This window comes from Giraffa tippelskirchi, chromosome 4 (assembly GCF_054371585.1).
Source record: "Giraffa tippelskirchi isolate mGirTip1 chromosome 4, T2T-mGirTip1v1.2.pri, whole genome shotgun sequence".
Lineage (NCBI taxonomy): Eukaryota > Metazoa > Chordata > Mammalia > Artiodactyla > Giraffidae > Giraffa > Giraffa tippelskirchi.
This window is the reverse complement of record NC_137278.1, coordinates 104,333,462-104,358,191: the sequence shown is the minus strand read 5'-3', so window position 1 is coordinate 104,358,191 and position 24,730 is coordinate 104,333,462. Positions and strand designations below refer to the sequence as shown.

Genomic DNA, 24,730 nt, shown 5'->3' with positions numbered 1-24,730 from the left:
CATTAGTTAGCAATAAAAATGCCAGTCATGAATACATGTGATAGGCAGTAGTATTTGAAAACAGCAATGAAAAAAGTTAATATGCAGTCAAGTGTAATCAAAGAGATTTGTTTTCATAATTGCTTCATTCATTATAAGAAGTATTATCAACTTCTTTGTCATGTTCCATAATCATCTTTAGGACAAATTACTTCCGTATTCTCATATATACATTATTCAGTTTATATAAGCAATCTATTTTAATTCTGAAAAAATGAAAATCCACATTTTTCTGGAAATGATTTTAAGACACTAAAAAAATATCTGGAAACATCACCAGGAGTGTATCTCAAGTTGTACTGAACGAATCAATTCACAAGCACTGGTACCTACTAGATGCATATTGCTGTGAAAGACCTTACAATTAAAAAGGCATTCCTCAAACTTGAATCCCTCAGTAAATTAAGAAAAAATAACGTAAAGAAATTTAAAGTGATTAACCTATTCTATAATCAGTTTTGTTTAAAAGTTATAACTGTTCTCTTCCCCATCCCTGCCCCAGTAAACGGAATAATCTGAAAACATTCTCAATTAACTGCTGTGAAGAGATGAGGAGGTATTTTACAACAAAGTAGAATCTAACATGGCAGGAGTTTAGATTCTCTAAAAGTGTTTAAAAAATCGTAAGGACAATAGTCTAGCTTTCTACTAAAACATACTACACTTAATTCAGTAAATATAAGCACCTATCTATAGAACACTGGGAATACATTTTCAAACAAGGAAAAGCAACACCAAACAAATCATGCTATAAATGTCAAATTTCATTTAAAAACATCTTTCATTCTCATATCATGGTTGATAAAAGAGGTACATGGTAAGTTATTTTTATTAACTCAAACGCAATTTACATAGTCATAATGCCAACACAGAATTTCTTCCCTTTCAAGTGTTTTAAACACAGTAAAAAGCTATTTGTGCCCTCAAGAACTATCTATATTTCTTTCCTCTTGTGTATTTAGTAGACATGCCAGGAAGGAAACAAAAAGGTATCAAAAATGATACAAGGGAAGTGTTTCTAGAAAGAAAATGAGCACTGAATTTTTTTTAAGTCCTCATTGAATCCAGCTCTCTAACTCAATGCAGCGCAGACTGAAGACAAGCACAGCTAGGCAGACGGATCCACCTTACCCTCACCATTACCTCCCTCAGGTGGGTCCTGCCTGGCAAGCATGCACTATGCCCCTCAGGCCTTCCCTTTCTTTCTGTATTATTTTACATCGACTCCTCTCCCAAGCCTCCATTATGTTATCTTCCCCCCACACCTTAGCTCTGAGGATGCTGCTTCCTATCTCTGAGAAAATGAGTTATCCAAAGAGAACTCCATAGATTCCTACTATTTTAACCACATAGCAGCATCTGTACCTCTAGTCTTTCTTCTCTATTATATTGCTACAAAGCTTCCATGATTGTAGCTACAACCAAATCCCTCCTCTTATGCATAAAAGCCATGCCCTATTGGCTACTCAAAGATAGGGTCCCAGTTAATTCTTGCCTCGTTCTCTAGTTTCATCTGGCATTCAACCATACAATTGTTTCTATCATCATAAAAATGTTTCTTAACCTCACTTTTCCCTCTAATTGCGGCACCATTTTTTCTGTTTACAGCGAAACTTCTTGAAAGAACTGTATATACTGTCTCCATGTGTTCCCATTCCCTCTCGAACTCACTCCAATCAGGTTGTCACATCCACCACTCCACCAAAACTCCTTTTCAACCAAAATTTTTAGTGATCTCTTTATTACTCTGCTCAACAGTCAATCCAAGTTTTCATCTTACGTAATATCCCAGTCACTCCTTCTTGAAACACTCTCAGCTGACGTCAGGACAAATTCCCATCTTTTCTCTCCTTTCTCTCTGGTTGTTTTCTCACTCTCTTTTGCTGATTTCTCCTAACTGTTTGCTGGTGGCTCAGCTGGTAAAGAATCCGCCTGCAAGCGGGTGAACTGGGTTCGATCCCTGGGTTGGGAAGATCCCCTGGAGAAGGGAATGGCTACCCACTCCAGTACTCTGGCCTGGAGAATTCTATGGAGAGAGGAGCCTGGCGGGCTACAGTCCATGGGACGGCAGAGAGTCAGACACAACTGAGCAACTAACTCTCACTTTTCTTCAATCATTTACTTAACAAGAGGCAGTAAGACTGTACATAACTATACAGTCCATGGGGTCGCAAACAGTCAGACACGACTGAGCGACTTTCACTACAAGTTAAAGTGACTCAGGGCTGTTATCAGACTCCTTCTTTTCTAAATGAATCCATTCCTTGGTAATTTCATCTAGTCTCCTACCATCGATAAGCTGATGATCTCTAAATTTCTATCCCCAGCCCCTAGCTCTCCTCTAAATTCCAAACATAATACATCCACTTCCTACTCTTAAGGAAATCCAACAGGCACTCTCAAACTTAACATGTCCAACACTATATTCCAAATATTCCCCTTCAAACTTGTGTCTCCCATAGTTATCCCTGTTTCAATAAAAAAAAACAAAAACAGCAACTCTACACTTCTAGTCATTCCCCTTAAAACCTGTCATCATTCTTAAGTCTTTGCTTTTCTTGTCTAACACGGATATATCTGTGAAACCTCCAAAATACATGTAAAAACAAACACTGAGACCTCCCCCCACTGCCGCCATCCCTCCCCTTGAGCCACACTGGTCTCCTTGCCCTTTGTCAAACACGCGGAGGTCACACGGCAGAAACGAGTCTAGGTCATGCTGCTAGCCTCTGTGCAGAATGCCCTCCAGTCAGACAGTTGTGCATGCCCTCTGCTTCTTTCAGCCTCTATTCAAATCTCACGCACTGGGCTCCTGGTTCAAATGACCACCCTCCCTCATCCAAATCACAGCGATAGCCACAAATGGGTCTTTCTACTTGCACCCTGTCCCTCAAAGCTATTCTCCAGACAGAAGCCAGACTGATTCATTAAAACAAGTCAAATCACATTACTCTTCTGCTCAAAATCTTCCACTGGCTTTCCATTTCCCTCATAGTAGAAGTTCAAGACTTTACAAAGCACTATGAGGCTCTATGTGATCTGTCCCAATACTTTCACCATTTCTACTGTGACCTCATCTATTTCTAAACCTCAACTCATTCTGACCACATCTCCCAGCTGTACTTCAAACATGCAGAGATCCTGGAATATAAACAATTCTAACACAAGTCATTCCTTTCCACTTGGAATGCCCATTACCTAGATATGTGCATGGCTCACTCATTCCCTTTCAAGTTTCTATTCAAATATAACATCCTCAGTAACACCCTCCTTTCGTCAACCCAAGTTAAACCAGTGACATCACACAGTAAGTTTCACCTTCCTGCCTTGTTTTTCTATTTAGCACTTATCACTAATAACAACATATATTACTTCCTTATCTTGTTTACTGTCTGCTCTTCCCCATAGGAATTTTGTCTGTTTTGTTCACTGATCAATTCCCAGAGCCTAGAGGAAAGCCTCGTATATGTAACAGGCACTCAGTTCCGTTCAGTTCACTCAGTCGTGTCCAATTCTTTATGACCCTAAGAACCACAGCACGCCAGGCCTCCCTGTCCATCACCAACTCCCGGAGTTTACCCAAACTCATCTCCATTGAGTCGGTGATGCCATCCAACCATCTCATCCTCTGTCGTCCCCTTCTGCTCCTGCCCTCAATCTTTCCCAGCATCAGGGTCTTTTCTAATGAGTCAGCTCTTCACACTGGAGTTTCAGCTTCAACATCAGTCTTTCCAAGGAACATTCAGTACTGATCTCCTTTAGGGTGGACTGGTTGGATCTCCTTGCAGTCCAAGGGACTCTCAAGAGTCTTCTCCAACACCACAGTTCAAAAGCATCAATTCTTCTGCGCTCAGCTTTCTTTATAGTCCGACTCTCACATCCATACATGACTACTGGAAAAACCGTAGCCTTGACTAGACAGACCTTTGTTGACAAAGGTCTCTGCTTTTTAATATGCTGTCTAGGTTGGTCATAACTTTCCTTCCAAGGAGTAAGCGTCTTTTAATTTCATGGCTGCAGTCACCATCTGCAGTGATTTTGGAGCCCCAAAAAATAAACTCAGCCACTGTTTCCACTGTTTCCCCATCTATTTGCCATGAAGTGATGGGACCAGATGCCATGATCTTAGTTTTCTGAATGTTGAGCCTTGAGCCAACTTTTTCACTCTCCTCTTTCACTTTCATCAAGAGGCTCTTCAGTTCTTCTTCACTTTCTGCCATAACTCTACACATGGACATCACCAGAAATCAGACTGATTATATTCTTTGCAGCCAAAGATGGAGAGGCTCTATACAGTCAGCAAAAACAAGACCAGGAGCTGAGTTTAGATCAATAACACCAGGAGCTGGGTTCAGATCATGAACTCCTTATTGCCAAATTCAGACTTAAATTGAAGAAAGTGGGGAAAACCACTAGACCATTCAGGTATGACCCAAATCAAATCCCTTATGATTATAGAGCGGAAGTAACAAATAGATTTAAGGGACTAGATCTCATAGACAGAGTGCCTGATGAACTATGGATGGAGGTTTGTGACATTGTACAGGAGACAGGCATCAAGACCATCCTCAAGTAAAAGAAACGCAAAAAGGCAAAATGATTGTCTGAGGCCTTACAAATAGCTGTGAAAAGAAGAGATGTGAAAGGCAAAGGAGAAAAGGAAAGATACACCCATTTGAATGCAGAGTTCCAAAGAATAGCAAGGAGAGATAAGAAAGCCTTCCTCAGCGATCAATGTAAAGAAATAGAGGAAAAAATAGAATGGGAAAGACTAGAGATCTCTCCAAGAAAATGAGAGATACCAAGGGAACATTTCATGCAAAGACAGGCTCGATAAAGGACAGAAATGGTATGGACCTAACAGAAACAGAAGATATTAAGAAGAGGTGGCAAGAATACACAGAAGAACTGTACAAAAAAGATCTTCACGACCCAGATAATCACAATGGTGTGATCACTCACCTAGAGCCAGACATCTTGGAATGTGAAGTCAAGTGGGCCTTAGAAAGCATCACTACAAACAAAAGCTAGTGGAGGTGATGGAATTCCAGTTGAGCTACTTCAAATCCTAAAAGATGATGCTGTGAAAGTGCTGTACTCAATATGTCAGCAAATTTGGAAAACTCAGCAGTGGCCACAGGACTGAAAAAGGTCAGTTTTCATTCCAATTCCAAAGAAAGGCAATGCCAAAGAATGCTCAAACTACCGCACAATTGTACTCATCTCACACGCTATTAATAGGCACTTGGTAAATATTTATTAAATGAATGAATATATGATTGTTTAAAATAATCAATATGATTTCTAAAAAGACCTCTGGTGATTCTAACATGCAGTCAAAGTTAGGAAACAATGCTCTAAAGACTCGGATTCCTGCCTCTCTTTTTTCCCTAGGTGATATCATCTATTACCACGGATATTTACATTAATAATAACCAAACTTATATAACCTACCCAGACTACTCCAGATTACTGCCACTTGACATTTCATTTGTATGTCCCACCTTAAGATATATATGTAACTTCTAATTCAATTTCACTATACTCCATGCCAACAACTCCATGCCAAAGGTCCGTCTAGTCAAAGCTACGGTTTTTCCAGTAGTCATGTATGGATGTGAGGGTTGGATTATAAAGAAAGCTACGTGCCGAAGAACTGTGGTGTTGAGAAGACTCTTGAGAGTCCCTTGGACTGCAAGGAAATCCAACCAGGCCATCTTAAAGGAAATCAGTCCTGAATATTCATTGGAAGGACTGACGCTGAAGCTGAAACTCCAATACTTTGGCCACCTGATGTGAAGAACTGACTCGTCTGAAAAGACCCTGATGCTGGGAAAGATTGAAGGTGGGAGGAGAAGGGGACGACAGAGGATAAGATGGTTGGATGGCATCACCGACTCAATGGACATGAGTTTGAGTAAGCTCTGGGAGGTGGTGATGACAGGGAAGCCTGGCGTGCTGCAGTTCATGGGATCGTAGAGTCAGACACGACTGAGCAACTGAACTGAACTGATACTCCATCAATCTCAGTAAGTAGCACCACCAAATGATCAATTTCTCAAGCCAAGAAACATAGCCCCATCCCTGATTTCTCACAAAGTCTCACCAATTCTATCACAAAATATAACCTGTATCAATCTACCTCTCTACATCTCCACCACCATCATCTCTTGTTTTGGAGTCATTCCTACTAAGTGGTCTCCCTGTTCCTACTCTTATCTTGATTCAATCCAATTTACATAGAGCAGAAAAAATGACTTTAAAATATAAATAGGATTTTACTTCAAATACTTCAACAGTTCCTCTTCTTATTTAAAATAAAAGTCACCTTCTTGGCATGATCCACAAGGCCTACAGCTTATCTGCATATTTTTTTCTTTAATACAGAGAATTCAGGCTTCTCTGGTGGTCCAGTGGTTATGAATCCGCTTTCCAATTCAGGAACACAGGTTTGCAGAAACACAGGTTCGATCTCTGGTCCAGGAGGATCCCACATGCTGCAGAGCAACTGAGCCCTGAGCCACATCTACCGAGTTCACACTCAAGCCCAACAGCCGCAACTACTGAAGCCTGTCTACCCAGAGCCTGTACTCAGCGACACAACAAGCCACCACAGTGAGAAGCCCACGCCACAAGAAAGAAGAGCCCCCACTCTCCACAACTAAAGAAGGCCCATGTGCAGCAACAAGACCCAGTGTGACAAAAATAAGGAAATTAAAAAAATAATAATAATTACAGAAAATTTATACCAAACAACAACAAAGAGCTTCTGGTAATTTTTCCTGAAGTCCTAAGGAATATTTTTGGAAAAAAGTATGACAGGAAAAAAAATGCTTTTAAACGAATGCATTATATACTTGTATTAGTAAAAAGCACAGTATAGTGGAAAGGCCACTTAAGAATTAGATCTGATTATGAAAGAGTCTATGCTATGGAACAATACAGGTAGATGACTTAAGATAATTTACTAACCTTTTCTGAGCTTCAATTTTATTTTATTATCTGCTAAAAATGAGAAAATTAGGCTAAACTTTGTCTCAACTCAAATTACATAGGCATTTGAAACAAGGCATACAAAGGCATTTAAAATATCTAAATTTTTCTTTCAATTTCATGGAAACAGTGGAAACAGGACACAAGAAAGACTGAGAAGATCAGTCATCACTGCTATTGCTTGATAAAGGGAAGAAAGGATGGCATGTGAAAGGAAAGGGCTTAAAACACTGGATTCGTTTTTCTCTAAGATCCCTTTCACTCCCAATATTTCCAAGCAGGAAAAAACAGTACATTATCATTTTCCCTACTGAAACAGAAAATAAGCAGGAGGCTTCAGGTGGAGACTTCAGATTACCCCATTCCTCAAGATCTCCAAACTTCTGCCTTAACCAGAGGAAGGATGTGGTTTACTCTGGTATAATTTATTTTTCAAGAAAATAAAGATTTTTTTCAATCAAACAAAGATCTCAGCATTTGTCTTTACATCTACAAAAGCTGCCAAATCAGTCTGTTATGCTGGGATTCCTAACTATGATTTAGAGAATTTTTTCTTTCATGGGATGATAGTGATGATCATGGTGGTCAAAACATCTTTCAAATCTTTATTTATTAAGCCACAGATACACAAAACCAAATGTAAGAATTTTACAAGTAACTTTCACCACTATCAAAAACTATCCTAAAATTATGTAGCGGCCATGCAACAAACCGGAGAAGGCAATAGCACCCCACTCCAGTACTCTTGCCTGGAAAATCCCTGGATGGAGGAGCCTGGTAGGCTACAGTCCATGGGGTCGCTAAGAGTCGGACACGACTGAGTGACTTCACTTCCACTTTTCCCTTTCATGCACTGGAGAAGGAAATGGCAACCCACTCCAGTATTCTTGCCTGGAGAATCCCGGGGACGGCGGAGCCTGGTGGACTGCCGTCTACAGGGTCGCACAGAGTCGGACACGACTGAAGCGACTTAGCAGCAGCAGCAGCAGCAGCAGCAGCATGCAACAAACAGTACGCATTAAAACTGGGTACTGCTCTTATTAACTACATGACTTTGGACAAGTCCTTTATGCTCTCAATGCTTCCATTTTCTTGTCTGTAAAATGGAAGTTATGAACTGAACTTGTCAGGTAAACATGGACAGCAGTAACTGTGCACACCTTTGGTAACTTATACCAACCTGGTCTTTATCATAAGAGCCAGACAACCCAGTAACCATTTGGTAAAACTTAACTCTTTTAATGTAAAATTCTATCAAGTATCTCTTTTTCAGAGAATAAATATTCTCAGATGAAGCTATTCAGTTCTTAAATACTGATAAAAATTTACTATATGGAGTCATTTATTTGATTAAATAATAAAATATATGTATATTTAAAGAAGATCTTGAAGGATATAAACCAAAGCCTCTTAATCATTGCTGTTTTCTTTGAATGACAGAAACAAGATTCTTATTTCATTCTCTTAGGCTCATCTAGTTTCTAATTTTTCAATAATAAACAAGGTGTTTCTGTAATGAGGAATATGATCATTTTTTAATGAAATTAACAAGCAAATAAAGTTAAACATTTTTTTAATTAATGTTTTGGAACTCGAAATATATCAGTACTTATACTGGCTGCACTCATATTCCTACTGAAAGAGAGACAACCAAGAATATTAAACACACATTTTAATATATTTTCCATTCTGATTTCTTTTTTTAAACTATAGTTGACTTACAATATTATATTAGTTTCAGGTATGTAACATAGTGATAATATTTTTATACATTATACTCCATTTAAAGTTACTACAGAATAACAGCTACATTTCTCCGTACTGTACAATATATCCTTTGGTTTATCTATCTTATACATAGTAGTTTGTATCTCTTAACACCCTACTCCTATCTTGGCCCATCCCTCTTCCCACTGATAACTACTAGTTTGTTTTCTACATCCATTATTCTGTTTGTTTTCTCATGTACATTTGTTCACTGTATTTTTTTATATTTCACATATAACTGATAATAGATTATTCATCTTTCATCTTTCTCTTATTTCACCATACATAATACTCTCTAGGTCCACCCACACTGTTGCAAATGGGAGACTTTCATTCTTTTTTTATGGTTGAGTAATGTTCCATTGTGTGTGTGTGTGTGTGTGTGTGTGTGTACATGCCACAACTTCCTAACCAATTCATTTGTTGTTGATGGAGACAGGTTCCTTCCATACCATGGCAATTGTCAATAATGCTGCTATGAACATTGGGGTGCACATTGTTTACATTTTCTTCAGATATATATCTAGGAGTGGAATTGCTGGATCATACGGTAGTTCTATTTTTAGTTTTTTGAAGGCCCTCCATACTGTTTTTTATAATGGCTGTACCAACTTACATTTCCCATCAACAGTGTACAAGGATTCCTTTTTAATCACATCACTAACATTAGTTATCTGTCGTCTTTTTAAACGATAGCCTTCTGTCAGGTATGAGGTAGTGTCTGTGGTTTTGATTTGCATTTCTCTACTGGTTAGCACTGTCAAGCATCTTCTCATGTGCCTGCTGGCCATCCGGATGTCTTCGTTGGAAAGTATCTATTCAGGTCTTCTGTCCATTTTTTAATTGATTTTTTGAGCCGCTTATGTATTTTTGGATATTAACCACTTAAAGGTCCTATCATTTACAAATATTTTCTCCCATCCAGCAGGCTGTCTTTCACTTTGTCAATGGTTTTTTTGCCATGCAATAGCTTTTAAGTTTTAATTAGTCCCATTTGGTTACTTTTGCTTTAGTTTCCTTTGCCTTAGGTGACAAATTCAAAAAAAATGCTATGATTTACGTCAAAGAGTACTCTCCCTATGTTCTCTTCTAGGAATTTTATGTTTTCACACCTCACACTTAGGTATTTAATCCATTCTGTTTATACTTTTATATATGGTGTGAGGAAATGTTCTAATCTGTTTTATACACAGCTTTTCAGTTTTCCCAGCACCATTTACTGAAGGGACTATCTTTTCTCCATTCTATATTCTTTCCTCCTCTGTTGTAGATTAACTAACCATAAGCATCTGAGTCTGTTTCTGGGCTCTCTATTCTGTCCCACTGGGACCCATGTATGTTTTTGTTTCAGTACCATGCTGTTTCCATAACTGTAGCTTTGTAGTATAGTCTGAAATCAAGAAAGCATAATACCTCCAGCTTTTTTTTTTTGTCTTTTTCAAGATTACTTTGGCATTTTGGGGGTCTTCTGCAGTTACATTATTAATTTTAGGATTATCTATTCTAGTTTTGTGGAAAATGTCATATATTTTCAAACCACTCCCCTTCTGAGATGCCCATAATGCAAATGTTGGTATAGTTCATGTTGTCCCAGCAGTCCCTTACACTGTTCTCATTTTTTTTTCTTTTTGCTGTTCTGATTAGATGATTTCCATTATCCTATCTTCCAGACCATTTATGTGCTCTGTATCATCCAGTCTATTATTAATTCCTTATAGTGTGGTTTTCATTTCAGTCTGTATTTTTCAGTTCTGATTCTTTTTTCTATTTTCTGTTATTACTCATAAAAACGCTTTGAATTCTTTATCTGATAAACTGCTTATTTCTGTTTCATTAGCTGTTTTTTCAGGGGTTTTCTCCTACTCTTTCATTGAAACAAATTCCTGTCTTCTTGTTTTGCTTAACTTTTACCTAATTTCATAGAGGAACAGCTTATGGGTGTTATTATGTGGGGAAATCCCTATACCGTCAGCATGTGCCCATGGCTTTGGAGGGCTAGCCAGATTCAACCTGAACACAGGTTACATCTTCCCTGAGAGCACGATGGTAGCTATCACCTTGGTGGGAGGTGTGGCTCGAGATGGAGGTGTGCTAGGGCCAGAGCCAGGGATACACTGGCTGTCTGACCCTCTGCTGTCACCTCCCTTTCAGGGACAGGGTCAGGCCTCAAATTCCTGGAGCACAAGCCCCAAGGGTCAGTCTGAGCTGGTTCTCTTCCCTCTAAGTATGTACCCCTACACACCTCTCTCAGCGGGAACAGTGCTAGAACAAGAGGAGCTGGTGTGGGCACTCCAAGTATGGGGGCATGGGCTATGGGTCCCGCAAAGGTCATAGATCCAGACTGCTTCTGATATTCTGCCTGTAATGGGTGCCCCCACCCCGCTCATATGCTGCTTCAGGTCTGAGTCACTTCTGTATCTCACAGCCTGTCTTCCGAGCAGGACTATAGAGTGTTTGTTTAGCTCAGGCCAGGATGTGCAAGGGTGGTTATGGGAAACCAACCAGCCACTCTTGCAGCTTTCAATCCACCCTCTCCACCCTGCCTCAGAAGGAAGGAAGTATGCGCACGGTCCTCAAGGGCAGAGCTCAGGCTTCCTACAGGCCTCCTGTTAGTTCCACTGGCCCTCCAACCAGCCAAGGGGGCTCATTTTTCATGTGCTGGACTCCATGACTGTGGTACCCAGTATGTGGCTCAACCCACTCACTCCCCAAGGAGGACCTCTACCCATGTAATTTCCTGAGTCCTCTCCCAGCAACACAAGTCCCAACCTCATCACTTGTCTTCCCTTCCTATTCAATATCATGTATATCTTTCTCTTAGCTTTGACTGTGCAGGAGTCTCTTCATCAGTCTCCAGTTAGTTTTCAGTGAAAATTGTTCCACATGTATATTTTTGATGTGTTTGTGGGGGAAGGTGAGTTTTGCATCCTCTACTCCATCTTCTCTCTCTGAGACACAGCTTTATGACCTTATTATCCGGTCCAAGTTCACAACAATGTTAGTTTCCTCAGAGGGCTAGAGAGACAGAGAGAGGCTTGCAGCTAGAAAGAGCACCTAAATCATACTCCAAAGGCTGTCCTAGGAGGTTCGAGGTATTTTCATGGTAAGAATCTTTGCCACAAGCCTCTGATTTCTTATTTGGGCCCTAACTCTTACTATATATCTTCATTTCTTAAATCTCATCAAAACTTCCATGCAACCCTTTCAAACATTTCCAAAATTAAGTAAAAATTACCAATAAGACTTCTATAATCTCTTAACCTCGAATTTCTTTTCTCTTGTTCCTCGCTGACAGATTTCCACTGCAGTTTCATTCTGAAGTATTCATCACTATAGAAAACAATTTTACACCGAAAAAAAAGTTACTTGAACACCTAAAAAAAAAATTTTAATCTATCAAAGCATTCATTTATGATGCTAGTGAGATATAAATTTATAAATGACAGTGAAATGTTTTAAAATTATGATAAACTAGTGAAAACAAACGAAAAATAAAATAATCTTATGTCGTAAACTTTGTTTAAACTACATGAATAATTTACGTGTGATTTTAAGAAAACATTTACTTAAACTCTTAATATCAGACCTAAACTTATTCCTGTCATTAAATACTTTAACCACTCAAGTTTCTGAATAATGACAAATATTGGGTTGGCCAAAAAGTTTGTTTGGGTTTTTCTGTAAGATATTAAGAAAAACCAGAATAAACTTTTTAGCCAACCCAATATAAACCTAAGGAAAAAAAAATTTTTTTTCTTTAATGTAATATAAGAGTGCCATTTTCCAACCAGTTTACTACAGAAATTTGTTGATATGAAAATGTCTAAGAAGTTTGGCAAACATACTGAGATAAGAAAGGACTGTGTGAGTTTGAATAGATACATAATGACTGAAAATGAGTTTTAAATTAAAGGTTAGACTGACGAACTAGGAATAAGTAAAAGTGGACAGCTGGTCTGTGTTTAAGTCTGATAAATTACTTAAAAACAGAAACACACTTCCAAAAAAAAAAAGAAAGAATCAAAGACCAGTTTATAAGAGCACCAGGAAAATAATTTAAAGGTAATTAACCTAAATAGCAAATACACTTATGAACCATTTTTATAATTTCATAATAAACTATAAAAATGAATAAAGATAAATGAGATATATTTAAAAATCTATATGTAAGTATGTTTAAAATGTAGATACAAAGGAACTAGAATTTTTTTAACCATCTTTCAACATATTCACCGATGTAACTGCAATAAAATCTAATAAGCATTTCTGGTTTGAAATTAACTACTGCACTCATAATGTTTAAATTAAAAAGATGAAAATAAGAACATACTTCCATATCCCAGTATATCACACTTTATATGGGTAAGTTACTTGGGTTTCTTTAGTAAGCATACAAAAGACCATTACTTACGTCTTTTGTTTTTGTAACTGAGTTCTTTCCTCTTTGGTACTGTCCCAAGGAAAATAACCCAGAAGAAATTTCCATGCTTGTTTTCTCAATGAATGACTAAGTCCCTGAAGAAAATATGCATATTAAACACACTTGTAAAAAATGAACGCAATACTTTAAGCTTACAAAACTTGCATATAGACAGAAAAACTAATGATTAAGAGATAGTTTTATATACGCATACCTCATTTTACTGCACTTTGTTTCACTGCACTTCTCAAATATTGCATTTTTTAATTCAATTAAATATCTGTGACAAGCCTGTGTCAAACAAATCTATCTTTGCCATAATTTTTTTAACAGCATTTGCTTACTTCATGTCTCTGAGTTGCAATTTGGTAGTTCTTGCAATATTTCAAGCTGTTTCATTATTATTATTTGTTATGGTGATTTGTGATCAGTGATCTTTGATGTTACTGTTATTAAATCTTTTTGTTTTGTATTTTTTAATTAAAAATATGTACATTTTTTTCTTAGACATGATGCTGTTGAACAATTAACTAAATATAGTACACAGCACAAGTGTAATTTTTATATGCACTGGGACATAAAAAAATTTGAGTGACTTTCTTATCTACAATATTCACTTTACTGCAGCAGTCTAGAACCAAACCCACAATATCTCCAAGGTACTTATATATACGAAAATAGCTCAATTCAGTGAATACTACCTTGTTTTTGACTTTGAGATTCTGAAGATGTAAGCAACTGTCAGAAACCATAAACAATGAAGCATATACAGGAGACTATATAGCTGACAGTGGAACTGAGTAGTCTTTCTAAACCCAAACCTTACTGGAAAAGGCAGCTACCACAGAGAAAACACCACCACCTTCATATCACCCACAGAACTTCCAAGTAAGAAAGAGTGCCTTTCCATAGGCTTAACAGTATATCCCTCCAACCCAACCCTCAAGGACATCACAAGCACCTCACTCTGTCCTACAGGGATTTGAAGATATCATTCATCAAAATGGAGTTCATCTCTCCAACATCTCAAAGGAAGAAGAAAACTCAAATACCAACAATTTAAAATACTAAGTAATTACCCCTCTAAATATCATCTGCTTCATATTATCTACATTTAAAATTCTTCCTTCAGAATCAATGTTCTTAGTCCATTCTTCCAATGATACTGGCTCTCTCCTTTGAACAACAGGTCTTTCACCCAAATCAATCTAAAATAAGAAGATAAGCAAAAAGAAGTACACCTTTAACAAGTGAAATGAAATCAAAGTATATAGCAACTAAAACTAAAATACTACCACTCACACATAAGTTGTAACATTTCTAATATTTTCCCTTAGTCTCCAATGTTTAGTTTATAAACTGCAATAACACTCCATACATTTTTCCCTCCTACTAAACACACAAATAACTGAGTTATAAATTCAGAAACAGAAAAACATTTGCTACTTTGGGTTTCAATTACGTAAGTATAGAACATTCAACATATAAATTCTAAAACAAACCCTTCAAACTAAATGGTATGCTGTATTATTTAAAAAAAAGAGAGCACTATTCCATTCATATTCTAAAATTAACTCTTCTTCCAAACTAAAATTGGTAGCTCTCAGAACTGATGCATGATTCAATAGCTTCACGTTGCATTTTATACAGTTTTTTACTCAATTAACAGATATTGGTAATTTTTAAATGCCATTTGTAAGGTAAGTTCTTTAAGTGTGTGTGAGTGTGTGTTAAGTTGCTCAGTCGTGTCCAGCTCTTTGCAACCCCATGGACTGTAGCTCGCCAGGCTCCTCTGTCCACAGGATTCTCCACACAAGAGTACTGGAGTGGGTTGCCATTTCCTTCTCCATTAAGTACTATAATTTAGGTATTTCATAATGTTCTGTGTGGAGCCTAGAATTGTAGCAAATTCAAAAGTCTTGCTGAGCATATGTAAAGATCTGACATAATTCAAAGCCCAAATCCATCTTACTTAAAAAGAAAATATTCATATAAGAATGAAAGCCCAAGAGTAGTGTCCTGACTAGCTGCCTGCGTAGAGTACCTGGGAAAACAAAAATCTGGAACAGAACTATGGGCAACATGCAAGGCTTACTATTTACTCACTCCTATGCACTCAGTGGACTTCCCTGGTGGCTCAAGTGGTAAAGCGTCTGCCTACAATGCGGGAGACCTGGATTCAATCCCTATGTTAGGAAGATCTCTTGGAGAAGGAAATGGCAACCCACCACTCCAGTATTCTTGCTTGGAAAATCCCATGGATGGAGGAGCCTGGTAGGCTACAGTCCACGGAGTCGCAGAGAGTCCGACACGACTGAGCGACTTCACTATGCACTCAATGAAACGAACGACCTACTCATTATTATCAAAAAGTAATCAAAGAAAAGAGATCCAACACTGATGAACAGAAAAGGAAAGCAGTATAGTTGGTGAAGAAACAACCAAGAATCTGGTGGTAGGACAAGCCTGAATTGTTAGATACATAAGTTAGCAAAAAGTTATAAGTAAGGATTGTGAGAAAGAAGCCAGGTATGACCAAAACTGAGTTTCTATTTATCATTTAATTTCTTTATTTCTAAAAAAATGCATTTCTATAGCATTAAAAAGCATTTCTCCTGCTAAAATACAAGAGTTATATTAACATCAACTCCACTCACCTTTGTGATGACTTCAAATCCTGGTTCTTCTTGTTGATTTATCTTTAAACCTGGAATAGCATCACTAAGAAAATCTGCCATCTCTGAAGGTGGTCGCTGATGTACAGAAGGATCACTGCCTCTTAAGCTATCAAAAATGTAGTTTGTGACTTTGGAAAATCCTACCATAGTTGCTGTATAAGGATCCTTTTTAATTTTCTATGTGGTAGGAAGAAAAATATCGGCACAATTAATTCAAATAAACAATAAAAATACCTCGTGACAAGAAAAAGGGCAAAGTTTTTTAAAGGGGGGGCGGAATCAGAACTAAAACAGCATTCTAAGATTATTTTAAAGTTTTGTTTCTTTCTGGGAAGAAAAATTTTAATTTTCTAAGCCAATTTTTTCATTTGGTTAAAACAGTGTATTAAATGACAAGCTAATGCTACTGATTGAATTGCAGATAAACAAATGATTTGCAGGCTTCATTCAATCTGCATACACCAGAAATATATGCAGTGCTTACTTTCCACTGATGAATGGCCCACAACAGCTTTCTTCTGTCTAGTAGTCCTGCCTTCACAAAAAAAATACTTCTTAAAGTGTGCAGTACCACACTAATGTAACACAAAATATCTGACAGCTAAGTTTAAACACTCACAATATTTAAATATTAGCTGACATGATTATATATGGGTAACTCACACCAGTAAGAGTAATTTGTTCTGGACAGTGCTGTCCTAGAAAACAGTAAAAAAAATTTTTTCTACTGCTAGAGTTATTTCTAAATCCCAAACTGCCTGCTTACTCATATTTAGCAAAAACAGCTACTTCTTCAAGGTCTATCTTTAAAATGATTATTTTTCATAATAAGAAAAACTGTTCCCTCACTTTTTATTTTAATCAGTGTTCAAGAGCTCTCCCGTCCTCCTTCCTAAAAAGTCCCCACTTTATCGTCAGAACCAAGAAAAGAACATCCAGGACAAAGCAAGCACTCAAACATTTGTTGAATGAGTAAGTGAATAAACAAATGAGTCAACAAAAATGCCATTAAGTCTACACAGAAATCTGAGTGAAAAATTATCTTTAGTTCTGTCTGTGTTTTTTAGCCAAATTCAAGAATATACTCAAATACTTGAAAAGGAATTAGACTAACCTGACCCCAAATGAACCTACTTAAATGGAAAATAAAAATTCAAACCAGATTTTTGCATAAGTTTATCACCAAATTAATTCCAAGTGGCTAACCCAGTGACTTTTCACCTAATCAACAAAAGTTATGATAATAAAAATCTGATGTCCAATTTCAGTTATGATAAATGGGAAAACTGCTCTAAGAGTAACTTCTAAGAACTAAGGAAACTTCTGAGTCTTAAAAATAATATGATACATGCTATTTCTATAAAATTACAGAGAATAGTTCCACAAAGTTTACACACAAATAGACATGTGCCTCATTCTGCATAATCTCTAAGAAAGTAAGAGGTAGCATGTATATAAAATAATGGGGTCAGATTAACAGATTAATACAAAATAGACTTAAGAAACATACTTGTATTATACCATATGCTGGTTCATCAAGAAGATTTTCAAAAGACTGTGAAAGACTCTTATTCTGACAATTCACAAGAAGTGTTCGTTTGTCCTGTGGAGATCTGTAATAAAAAAAAAAGGACTTTGTAGAAAACAGTAGCACACTGTATCAGTGATACCTGAATAATTGCTAATGCATAGTTATTTTTCCTTAACAACAAAAACAAAAAAACCTTAAATGTCCAGTTCCAGGACAGTTTCCCATCAATACAGTATTAGCAAGTACTTAGTAACTATCTTAAGGGAGTTCCAAAACTACATGAAACTACTAAATTAACAAATAAAAAAGGATGAAGTGTATTTTTATTTTATTTTATTCCAAGAGAACTAAATTATAATGAGCCCAAACACAAACTCTTGTTTAGAATTATAGTAGAAAATCCTTACAAATATATCTTCCCTTATGATAAGAATATATTTTCTCTTATAAAGAAAGTTGAAACACACTTCAGGATTCATTGGTATATGTATTATGTACACTATAGGCAAATGTCCTATTTTGAAATGGACACTCCACAGCTTGGGAGTATTTCAATATAACATGTTAAAAATACAAGACATAAAATATTACCTGTTAAAGATCATTAATTGTGCAAATCATTATTATAACACACATGGCTGTAATGTACAGTTCACATAACAGTATAGTTTTAGTTCTTGCTTATGATGCTCTGGACACAAGTTTTTCTTCACATTTCCTAGTAACTACAGAATAAACACAATGCTTTCCAAAAAGATACCTAATTTGAAGTAAACAAATGAATTATCCAGTCTTTTTTCTATTCAAAAGTTTTATAAGTTAGTAAGCCAGCTGTAATAAATCCACAACTTTTGTGTTTAAAAACAAAAATTAAATGCATTGTTTTGCTATCTACTTCTAGTTTATTATAAAAACTTGAGATAAGAACTTCAGGATCAGTTATCTCTTCTCAATTCTTACATAAGAGGATGCAACAGCAATGATGGGGGGACATGAAATCCAAAACAGATTTTACTCTTGGTCAGAACTCACTCCTCAGAGACAATAACAGCTTAATAAGCCCCTTGGCTTTTTAAAAGAGTTAAGGTTGAGTCATTTGATTGAAGCAGGAACAAAAATAACTTTTAAATGTTTGATTTTCATTAATTACTTTTCTGAATATCTCCTAGGTGGGGGAGGGGTCATCCTTAACATGAAGACCTACAGGTTCTCACAAGGCATTTCTAAGTGATAGGTCAACTTATAAATGTAGCATCAGAAAAAGAAAATAATATAGGCACATATTTTTTCCTAACACAACGGTGCTGGCGCTATGGTTATTATTTTTGTCTCTATAAATAGTTTAAATCAATTTTTTTCTTTAAACTACAAATAAGTGATCATGAAAGTCAAAACACTGGCTTATGCATGTTGAAGGGGAATACATATACGACCTTCAGTTATTTGTGTCCAGCCAACCATTTGGCTCCTGATCTAACACTATGGTCACAAAACCGGAGATGCGAAGAAGAAATGACTGCTCAACCAACAACCAACCACAGATACTTTTATAAAAGAAAGAATTTCTTTATTTTTTTAATAACTAATGCTCTGTGGTGAGGGGCTAGAGGAAGTCACATTATACTTGTTTGCCCCTAAAGAAATCAACAAAGCATTTTTTTCAAGCACATCAGTAAGAGGACAGGTGATATGCTGTTAAGCAACTGCAGAGCTCACCAAAAGGAGGCCTGGCATTCCAGAATACTGTCACATTTCCACCTGTCAGGTTACCGTATTGATTGAATCTGGGAAGATTAATTATTACATTTACATATTCTGGGGTATTATAGATTCTGGGAGGTTGCTCACTCATAGCAACATTATTCAAGACTTTCAAAACCTCACTGCAGCAGTAAGACAGAACTTTTAATGATGCTAACATCAGCAATTCTACTAGATCCTACTAAAGGGCTTAAAGAAAACCATCGTCTAACTTTGTAACTATAGATGTATAATTACTGAAAATTCAGAAGTGCTGTGGAGTGAGCCTCTCTCAAAGACTTCAGAATTCAGAAATTACAACAGCTGAAGAATGTTTGCACACTGAGATGTAACAGTAACTAGTTTATATTGCTACTGAGATCAATATGGAAAGCTAAATAAATAATAACGTTGCAAAAGATACAAAGCAGGAGTTAATAAAAAGGTACAGAATATTTACAGCAAAACTATATAGTCTAATTCTATTTATATAATTTACATACAGGCTTCTCTGAGGGCTCAGTGGTAAAGAATATGCCTGCTAATGCAGAATACACAGTTCAATCCTTGGGTGAGGAAGATCCCCTGGAGAAGGAAACGACAACCCCCTCCAGTATTCTTCCCCAAGAAATACCACGGACAGAGGAGACTGGCGGGCTACAGTCCATGGGGTCACAAAAGAGTCGGACACAACAGCAACTAAACTAATGTGTACATATGTATGTTTGAATATATACACACACACATAAATGTATCTCACAAAAAGAATATATGAGGGTCAAGAACCTAATCTCGTAAGTGGCTAGTGTTATGATACAACCAATTTGGCTTTTTAAGGAAATATTTCACTGTCTGGATATTTATGTATTAATTTTAAAATGGCCCAATATATAAAATAATTTTAGCAGAACCAATAACCTTCACTGATATCCTAGCAACCAACTTGGTTCCAGAAACATAACAAATGTTTCTGTGGCTCATTCTTTGATTCCACTAAATATGATTTAAATGTTGTTAAGTCAGACAGTAAAGAACATCAACGAACAAGACAATTTGTTTTTCCCAGTAGTTAAGAAAACTAGTTGAGAAATGTTAAGTCTCAAGAAGTTGGCCTATTTTGTGCTGACTGATCCACTTGATAAAACTGAAAGAAGGAAATGTGCATAGCTGTCTCAGCCTTTATCTCACTAGCAAATTTGCAATTGCCTTTCATCTGTATGGGTAAGGCCCTTAATTCATTTCAGGGAGTATAAGGAAGACATCACAGCCAAAGATGTAAGCCACATTCTTTAATTTAGGTTAATCAGAGAAAAAAGATAACGTAGTCTGATTCTACCTCTACTGATGTTTTGAACTCAGAAGAAGACAAGAAGGATGAACTGGGAACAGAGCGGCCAGGATCTCAGTAAACCTGCTGAAATCAAGGTTTTCCTGGTCTACTCTCCTTCTTCTGGTCTCTACAACAATTTGTCACCATAGGAACAAATTTGTGACCATAGGACCAGACTCTGAAAACACCATTTTGCTTACGATAACTGCTCCAGAGACAAGAAATGATATCTATTAAAGTAAAAAGTGGGGAATAGTTGGGAATTTTCATTTCTTTGGACTTAACTGGAAATTCCATTTATTTGTATTCTTAGTATCTCCCTAAGAATCTGATAATGGGAGATAGCTTACACAAATTTGTGACCTATTTTTATACTGGTGACTGTTTATCTGGAACTTCTAATATCCTACCACCTGGACCTGGCATACAATCTCTGGTAAGCTACACGACACAATGTAATTGGGCACAATTTATGATGGGAAAGAGATTAGGGGATGCTTATTTTCTGCCTAGGGTACAGAGGGGCCTTGGGTTTGTCACAGGAGAACACACAATAGACAAGTGGCTGGTGTTAGGGAGATGGCTAATAAAGGACTCACTTTACACTGCTATCTCCTCCCCTAGAAACAGTCACATCCTTGGTTGACCATAAATGGGATAAACCCTGGTGGGAAGAGAGAAAACAAAGTGTAGGGAGTCAGATTCCTCTGCGAGGGTCTTCTCTTTGACCAGGTCATTAAAGGCTATAATTAATCACTTAAGTTCACATTCTGTCCCATTTTATCCTCTCCTTAGTTAATCTCATTCTCTCTCACAGCTTTGATTACTAGCAACACACACACACTCCTACATACTATCCTATGATATGCTATATTTCTCATTCATAGCACTTTAACAGCTGAAAATTTACATTTATTTGTATAAGCAATGTTTGTCTTTCCTGCAAATAGTACAAACTCCATGAAGAGAGGGTGTATCTTTTTCGACTAAGTGCTCCTTTCCGCCACTTAGTATGATGTCTAGGACATGGTGAGTCCTCAGGAAAAAAAAAACCTGTTGAATGAAAAAAAGAGGGGAACACCATTCCCACGGCTTCCTGTTTCCAGGTGGATGCACTCACATCTAGTAGAGACATATCTGACTGCTGAGGTCAGAAGAGAGGAAGGTGCACGTGTGGCATAGCCCCTTCCAGGCTCTCTTTATCTCTTGGATCTGCTTGCCAAGGAAGAAGGTGGCTTCTAGCCTGCTCTCATTCATGTCGTAAGTGGTCTGCCCTCACTAGGGAGAACTGTGATTACCCAAAAGTGGTAACTGGATTCAGCCCCTCTGAATTCAACAATGATTTGGGCTGAATTATTATGAGGCTACATATCCAAGCCTCACCAATACTGATATTTTTATCATCATCTGTCTGATTCTTATATTTACTTCTCTCTTGTTTACAAATACAGAGAAGGAAACATAGTTTCACTTACAACCTTCATTGAAACATCAAGAACACATATTAAGGTACATATTCTCTTTAAGCACCTAAGTGATTGTTGAGTCTATCCCCGAACTCGAGGACAGAAAATTCTATCTCTTGAGCTATTTTCTTCTAATTTCTATTTCTGGAGCTATTCCCTTCTAATTTATCTATTTATCTTTGGAGTCCATGCAAAATAAATCTACAGTTTATTTAACAATGCTTTCAAAATTATTTGTGGAACTGGTAAGTACCATGCCATTTATTCATGCAACTAAGATTTACTGCACAAATACTACGTGCCAGGCACTCTGGTTAGGAATTCAGGAGAAAAATGTAAACAAGATAGATACAATCCCTCCTTTTAAGGGCTTATATCTAGAGTAGAATATAACAGAAGTAAACAGACAAAATTATTTCAAAGTAAACAGACAAAATTATTTCATTCTGTTACGGGCCATGAAGGAAGCAAAGAAAGGACTCAGAAAGCAGAAAGGCACGGGAGTGGGAACCTACATAAACATGAAGCTCAGCATCCAAAAAGCCCTTCTGAAGAAGTGACATTAAACTGAGACCTCAGGGATAAGACAGAAGAATCTAAGCAAAAGAAACACTTACATATAGGACTTAAGACAAGAAACAGTTTAAGCCATTTTAGGAACTGAGAGAAAACCATGTGACTAGAGTATAGAAGAGAATAGCATGAAATGAGGTTTAAGAAATAAACAGAGCTAAGATAGGGCAGGTCACTGACCACAGTAAGAAGCTTGGGTTTTATTTAAAATGGTACAGCATTAAATTCTTCTTCTTCTTCAAGTTAAATCCCCACATCCTTCTAATGTTTTTCATGATACCATTTTGATCCCTCTCATTATACTAGTCATCTTTTCCATGTAGTATAGTCTAATATATTTAAAACTAAACCTAGTTCTCCAAAATATGATCTTACCAGGACAGAGCGGGACTACCACATCACTGCAGGTAGTATGCCTCAACCGGCAGTCTCAGCGCACGTAGCTCTTAACAGTTACATCCCAAAGGTGAGCGAGAGGAGCTTGCTATGCTGCTAAAATCCCCAAAGAGTCAAGCCTTCTGCCCTAGTTGTGATGATGCTCCTTCTGAAATCCACTTAACCTCATGGGTGACAGCCCATTCAGTTTCTCACTTTAAGACCCACATTCTACCAACCAGATTTGACTTTCTTATGGTTATAGGTACTCATCAGCATGCCTAGTGCCAGCCAGAGGTGGTCAACATGGCAAGGGAGGAGAATTCCATGCCGAAAAACAGTCAATATCTCTCAACTTCTGGATCGCTCCTAACTTTATATAATCTACATTTAGGCATGATGTTTCTCTACTAAAGTGAGGGCATTAATATTAATAAGGTTAACAATCATCCTTACAGCTTCCCAAACTAAAGATCTCAACTTCTCCCTTCTTTCACCTCCACATATCTAATCAATTGCAAACTCTAACACTAAATATTCCTCCAATACTTCCCTATCTCTCTCCTAGTTCATGCCACCATTAACTCCTCTAGATGACTGGAAAAACCTGCTAACATGACTGACAAGATCCTTCACTCTATGGCCTTTACTCAGCTCTCTGACCTCATCTTTAAATCTGGTGTCCTCCCTTCTCCCACTGTGCAGACCTGTGATACTGAACTACCCTGTTCCATGATGACAGCATGTTCTTCCCTCTGTCTAAAACATCTCTGCTCTAAGTATCTCCTCCCCTTTCGTGCTAACGTTCACTCATTTGTCAGGTTTCAACCTAAACATTACCTCCTCCATAAAGTCTTCTCTGATACCTACCCAACTCCCCATCTGAAGTACCATTCCTCCCTTCCTTGTACTTCTTCCATCTTAGTTCTTGAGTTTTACTGCTATTTACTGATCAGCCACCTTCACTAGGCCATAAATTCGCAGGTATCCAGGAACATGCCTGTTTTGTTCACTTCTAAATATCAAACAACCAGCACAATGCTCAGAACATAATAGATATCAAAAATGTACTTGTGGAGAGTGAAAGTGAGAAAAACTATGTGTACACAAACACACCTCCATAAATAAATTTAAGACACAAGATTTTTGGAAAGTGAGAACACCCTAACTTCCACACTTAGAATAATTTTATAAAGATCTTAAATTTGCCTGACTTAAGTCTGTAACATTACAAACGAAACTCTACATTTAAGAGAAACTACGTAAAAGGTAAAATTGGTAAATATATAACCCATTAACTATTGATGTATCATCATTCATTTAAATGTGTATTAAAAATACTGGACCATTTTTTTCTTTAAAACAATAATAAGGTGATACACTGCAGACCCAAATTACTAAATTGGCAAATGTTATTCATTCATCCAAAATAGCCAGTATTCCAGAAAGAACAAAGCTGCTTGTCCCCTAACATGCACACAGGTCACCGACACCCAACAAGTAAAAATAGTTTGCCTTGGGACCAACACAACAATCCAGTTTCAGTAAGTAGAAAATAATTTGATACTTACTCACATAATGCCACATATTTTTCAAGAGAGTCAATCAGTAGTTTGCTATCTCCTTGATGAAAGTGCAGAGCAGGGAGAACGACGTCATCCTTTAGACAGAATACCAAATACGACCAGCCCATACCCTCTTTGTTTTGCTTGATTGATTTCAGGTCTGTCAAACTGAACAGGAATGACCATTTGCTTTTCCCATTTCTATGACTTGGAGCATCTTAAAAACAAGAAAGTGGGGCAAAATATTTTTGTT

General features: G+C 37.2%; 1 protein-coding gene across 8 annotated transcripts in view; it reads right to left on the bottom strand.

Annotated features, from left to right (window-relative positions):
• The window catches only part of TBC1D15 (TBC1 domain family member 15), a 68,799-nt gene that overhangs the window by 16,669 nt on the left and 27,400 nt on the right, over nt 1-24,730 (bottom strand). For 5 of the 8 annotated variants that reach the window (XM_081593153.1, XM_081593147.1, XM_081593151.1 and 2 more), the window contains 6 exons: nt 24,484-24,694; nt 17,408-17,510; nt 15,877-16,074; nt 14,299-14,427; nt 13,211-13,314; nt 12,035-12,129 (listed from right to left, as the gene is read on the bottom strand). In XM_081593153.1, coding sequence (XP_081449279.1) covers nt 12,035-12,129; nt 13,211-13,314; nt 14,299-14,427; nt 15,877-16,074; nt 17,408-17,510; nt 24,484-24,694 — 840 coding nt within the window. Of the gene's footprint in view, nt 1-12,034; nt 12,130-13,210; nt 13,315-14,298; nt 14,428-15,876; nt 16,075-16,381; nt 16,433-17,407; nt 17,511-24,483; nt 24,695-24,730 lie in introns of all 8 variants that reach the window. The other 3 variants (XM_081593149.1, XM_081593150.1, XM_081593146.1) reach the window with 2 other exon arrangements.